Source organism: Nelumbo lutea, chromosome 4 (assembly GCF_056320005.1).
Source record: "Nelumbo lutea isolate HS-2025 chromosome 4, American lotus-T2T, whole genome shotgun sequence".
In the NCBI taxonomy this organism is placed as follows: Eukaryota; Viridiplantae; Streptophyta; class Magnoliopsida; order Proteales; family Nelumbonaceae; genus Nelumbo; species Nelumbo lutea.
This window is the reverse complement of record NC_142687.1, coordinates 18503217-18508742: the sequence shown is the minus strand read 5'-3', so window position 1 is coordinate 18508742 and position 5526 is coordinate 18503217. Positions and strand designations below refer to the sequence as shown.

The 5526-nt window shown below is 35.7% G+C and overlaps 1 protein-coding gene across 1 annotated transcript; it reads left to right on the top strand.

Annotated features, from left to right (window-relative positions):
* The first annotated feature begins 1255 nt into the window (after positions 1 to 1255).
* On the top strand, positions 1256 to 4047 carry LOC148854318 (cytochrome P450 704B1-like). The gene is made up of 6 exons (XM_088941221.1): positions 1256 to 1698; positions 1796 to 2011; positions 2162 to 2458; positions 2596 to 2982; positions 3213 to 3413; positions 3526 to 4047. The coding sequence occupies exons 1-6, from the start codon at positions 1375 to 1377 to the stop codon at positions 3703 to 3705; spliced, it is 1605 nt and encodes a 534-aa protein (XP_088797347.1). The 5' UTR covers positions 1256 to 1374; the 3' UTR covers positions 3706 to 4047.
* Positions 4048 to 5526: the final 1479 nt, after the last annotated feature.

The following is a 5526-nucleotide window of genomic DNA, read 5'->3' as shown; positions in this document are numbered from 1 at the left end:
TTTTTTCTTTCCATCCACGAAACCAACGGTAGTTACACATATATATGGGGAACCATGTGAATAGGGGTGTAAACGGTATTCGAAACTCTGAGTTTGAATTCGAGATTTGATTTAATTAAATTGAAATTGGATATGACATGATTTGATTCAATAAATATCCAAACTGATTACATATATTATAAATATAAGTTATATATATATATATATATATATATATATATATATATATTATTTACGCAAATAGAATATTTATATATTAATATACACATTTGTATTAATTAATTAAAACAGTTAATTGGTCTGATTTAGATATTGAATTCTCTAATTTAATTTGAATTCACTCCAATTGCAATTATAAGTTGAGATTGGCAATTGATGAACTTACATGTAGGGGGTGAGCAAATGAGAAGGTTTTACCTAGAGTTGAATGGAACCAACCTTGAACCAACTCTACCCAAGCTGTTACTAGGTAGAGTCTGGTTCCAAATTCTTGAAATCGACATCCACCTAGGTTAATTCTAGGGCCTAGGGGTTTACCTATCCAATTGACCTTGGTGGAACCGGCCTTGGAATCAAACTTGCCTTGAAATAAATCCCAATACTTAGAGGATGTGAAGATTTGAAAATCAAGTTTTTAAAGTTATATATATAATTTTGAACTATATTATTATTATAATTGTTGTTTTTATTATGGCTCAATTTGGAAGGAGTACAAATACAAATACGTAGAATGCAATACCTTGTATTTTGTATTATTTTGTATGTATTTGCACTATACATATTTGTATTTGTATCATTCCCAAACTGAGTATAAAAGTCAAATATGTAAAGAACATGTTCCATTTTTGTAAGCAGGGAGTTAAAGAAATAATAGGTTTCAACCACTAAGACCAAAACTGACCCTGAAACCAATCTTGACACTTTGACAGGATAAGTTCCAACTTTTGGCTTGGAACTGAACCGAACAAATCCATGTTAACCCCTACTTACATGTACATGCAGATGCAGTATGCTAGGAATAAACAGAGGATGAATATGTGCTACAAGAATACATGCACGTATATTTATATGTATATATCTATGTCTGTGTAGATTAGGAATATTAATTATATAATATGCATATTCTTTGCACATCCAACATATTTTTATATTTAATATGCACAACTTGAGTTAGGTTTCCCACACTAAAGGAATGAAGACATCCTTACACCCATACACAGGAAGATTGCTGGTAAAAGATAGCAGGTTCATTGGTTTCACCACTTAATCACCCACATCTTAGCTACTGTTTTCCCATACCTTTTATAAGCACCAAATCCTCTTGACATATCTGTTAAAATTTACATAGCCCTTTCTATTCATTTTGTTTCTGAAATGGAAGAACAGAATGTTTCATCAATTTCTTCATCCCCAACTGGATACAGCAAGGGAATGGTGGTGTTCATTTGCATGCTTATATCATGGGTCTTTGTTCATAGATGGAACCAGAGGAACATGAAAGGACCTAAAACATGGCCTCTTGTTGGAGCAGCAATTGAACAGCTAATGAACTACAACCGGATGCACGATTGGCTTGTGGATTATCTGTCTGAATTGAAAACTGTGACGGTTCCTATGCCCTTCACTACTTATACTTACATTGCAGATCCTGTTAATGTGGAGCATGTTCTCAAGACTAACTTTGCTAACTATCCCAAGGTAAAATATATTAAGTCAAGTAGATTAATTTTCTTGTTTGTCCTTGAAGATAGATCCTGAATTTCTAAGAAGAGCTTATACTTTTCTTTCTTTAAAGGGTGAAGTTTACCATTCGTACATGGAAGTTCTGCTTGGAGATGGGATATTCAATTCAGATGGGGAGTTGTGGAGGAAGCAAAGGAAGATTGCAAGTTTCGAGTTTGCATCCAAGAACCTGAGGGATTTCAGCACCATTGTATTTAGAGAGTATGCCTTGAAGCTCTCTTATATTTTATCCCAAACATCTGCTCAAAACCAACAAGTAGACATGCAGGTCACTAGCAACTCTCTGACCCTATATCTATATTCTACTCACAAGTTTCTGCTCTGTTATATGTCCCTAATAACATACATTTTAAATCTTACATTTTGTAACCATAACCATGTTGCATTGCTAATGGGTTCTGGAATTTCTCTTGGTTAGGAATTATTAATGAGGATGACCTTGGACTCTATATGTAAGGTGGGATTTGGAGTAGAAATTGGAAGCTTGGCTCCTGAGTTACCTGAGAATTGCTTTGCTCGGGCTTTTGACACTGCAAACATTATCGTCACTCTTCGGTTCATTGATCCTCTTTGGAGAATAAAGAAATTCCTCAATGTGGGCTCTGAAGCTCAACTTGATGAAAGCATTAAAACTATTGATGGTTTCACATACTCTGTGATTAGGAAAAGGAAAGCAGAGATACAAGAAGCTAGAGTTCACAGTAAGGATGTTAAGGTAGGCAGGCTGATGATGATTAAACCATTTTGTTAATTGTTACCCAAAATCCAAAACTAGGAACTTAGTTTATTTTTCGCTCTGTTGCTCTGTTTATTCCTCATTTAACGGATTAAACCTATGATGAGTTTTATCAGATAAAGCATGATATACTGTCAAGATTCATTGAGCTGAGCGAGGACCCAGACAACAACTTAACTGACAAGAGCCTAAGAGATGTGGTCCTCAACTTCGTAATTGCTGGACGTGACACAACGGCCACAACGCTCTGTTGGTTTATCTACATGATAATGACTCATCCACATGTAGCAGCTAAGCTGTACTCAGAGCTCAAAGCAATTGAGGAAGATAGGGCTACAGAAGAGAAGCTCTGTTTGCTTCCATACGACCCAGAAGACCACACATCATTCAAGGAAAGAGTAACCCAATTTGCAGGGTTCCTAACTTATGATTCGCTTGGAAAGTTGTCTTACTTGCATGCAGCCATTACAGAGACACTTCGTTTATACCCCGCAGTCCCTCAGGTGTGTCATCTGTCTCCAGTTCTTATTTGAGACTGATATTTCAGGAATCGTTAAGCTCATAAGGCAGTGACCGTGACATAGTACATAAAATTATGTGGGAGACATTAAAATGGTGGTCCAGAACCAGAATCCTGACCTGAGACCGGAAATTTCTACTACATTTAATGGGTTTAGTTTTTGCAGAGTAAATGTTTGGTTGGATCCATCTGAAAATGAATGTACAATTGCAGGACCCCAAGGGCATCCTAAAGGATGATGTGTTGCCTGATGGAACCAAACTTAAAGCAGGAGGGATGGTGACCTATGTCCCCTACTCCATGGGGAGAATGGAGTACAATTGGGGCCCTGATGCAGCTACTTTCAAGCCTGAGAGATGGTTCGAGGATGGCTTCTTCCACAACTCCTCCCCGTTCAAGTTCACTGCATTCCAGGTAACTTTAGTCACTCTTACTCGTACTGGAGTAGACAGACAGACAGAGTCACCTTCATTCCACAAATTAACCTCCTCATTATTATATATTAACGTGCTCCTTTGTTTTGCAGGCTGGGCCCAGGATATGCCTGGGGAAGGACTCCGCATACCTGCAGATGAAGATGACACTCGCCATCTTGTGCAGATTCTTCGAGTTCAGACTGGTGCCCAACCATCCTGTCAAGTACAGGATGATGACAATTCTATCAATGGAACATGGACTGAAGCTCACTGTAACCAGACGTTCTTAACTTGTCACTTTGTAGATTAAGCTAATTTAGGCTTTCGATCTGTTGTTTTTAGATGTGTTGTAAATCTTTTTATTTACTACTTCTACTTGAGGCTTACAACCTTTTCAATTTAAACACATGATGTTTGATGTGAAGAAGGCTGTTGCATATTCATTGCACTCTCAAGTCTCAACCCAAACCCAAGTAGTTCTTTGACATGTGAACCAGATTCGTTTCGTTCATTAAGGGGGGTATTTTGTATTGTGGAAATATCGAAGATTGCTTGGTTTGAGGGTGCAACGTAGTTTGATATAGTATATGAAATTGCATTGAAATAAATCAAACTAATGTTTTAACTTTTAATCCTGACATGGGTTGATATAGACCACATCATATATGTACACGTAGGTTTCATATCATAATGATGTGGCATAATCATGATTGGCTCAATGGTTCGATTTGATCCTTAGATTGGAATATTAGGGTAAACATATATATACATATCTTTTTATGAGCAAAAAAGAAAGGGAAAAGAAGGCAGAAAGGCCAGTAAAAAAAAAAAAGCAAGGAAGAAGGAAAAAGAGGAGGTGGGCGTTCATTAGCAATGATGACACTAACGGCAACAACAACTCTCAGATCTGACCTCTGACTTCATCTCAATCCATCCCCCATCTCTCAATCTCATTTTTTTTCTGTTAATAATTTTAAAAAGAATTAAATAAATTTTTATTAAACAGCAAATTACATCTCTAGTCAAACGGTTTAATAATTCAACCATTTAAGTCAACGGTTTTCTAACTAATTCAACATTTAAAAAAAAAGGTGGTCCAATCCAAAACCAAACTCGAAAGCATGACCAATTCCTAGGTCAAATGATTTGATCATACAATCCGGTTCGATTTAAAAAACAGTGGTAAAAGGACGCAACTCTAATGTACTGTCGACCTATTGTAACAATTGTAGAGGCTGAGTAAGGCTTTGAGTTGACTTGTCCAGAGTATTATGCGAATCCGAGTTTGAAATTTGATTCGATTGAACTGGATTTGGATAGATCAATTTACAATCCAATCAAATTTTGAGGTATCCCAATCTAATTTGATTAAGATCTGAGCCTAGTGATATTTGCATATACAAGTGCTTATTAATATGAAATATTGGCGAAGATGATTTAAATATCATATTTTTATTAAATTCTGATAATAATCAATCCGAATCCGACTCGTTTAAAGAGACCGAGGGTGGGACCATGTGTCTAAAAAGCAGTTACAAATTTACACGACATAATGCTGAGTGATCTTATCAGCCATTAGGGCTGTAAGTTGGACCGGGTTAGTTGGGTTTGAAGCCAATCTTAACTCAATCCTAAGTTCTAAATCCTCAATCTTAACCCAATCCAACCTTCAACCCAATATTTCCAACTCTAATCCTACTTCAACCCCTTACCCAATCTAATCTAATTCAAAGTCAACTTTAGGTTGGGCCCAACTCAACCTTCTTCCCATTCCTTAAAATCTCATAAAACTATTAGTATTTATTTGTTAATGTTTTTATTGGTTCTTTTGGTTTTAGTACAAAATTCAGAAAAATAAGTGTTTGAAATGACTATAGTTTTATTATGAGTTATGATAGATCTTTTATGGGCGGAAAACATTAGAGAGGAGATAAAAAATAAAATATCCAAAAAACATAAAATATGTTATTAAGGTTTTAGTGTCTTTTTATTTGAGATTAAGTGAAGTGATTATCTTAAAAGAAATACATGATAGTATGTAGTGAGGGCTATACAACTATCATACAACTAAACAAATCAATGTAAGATATATAATATATATAACACATATT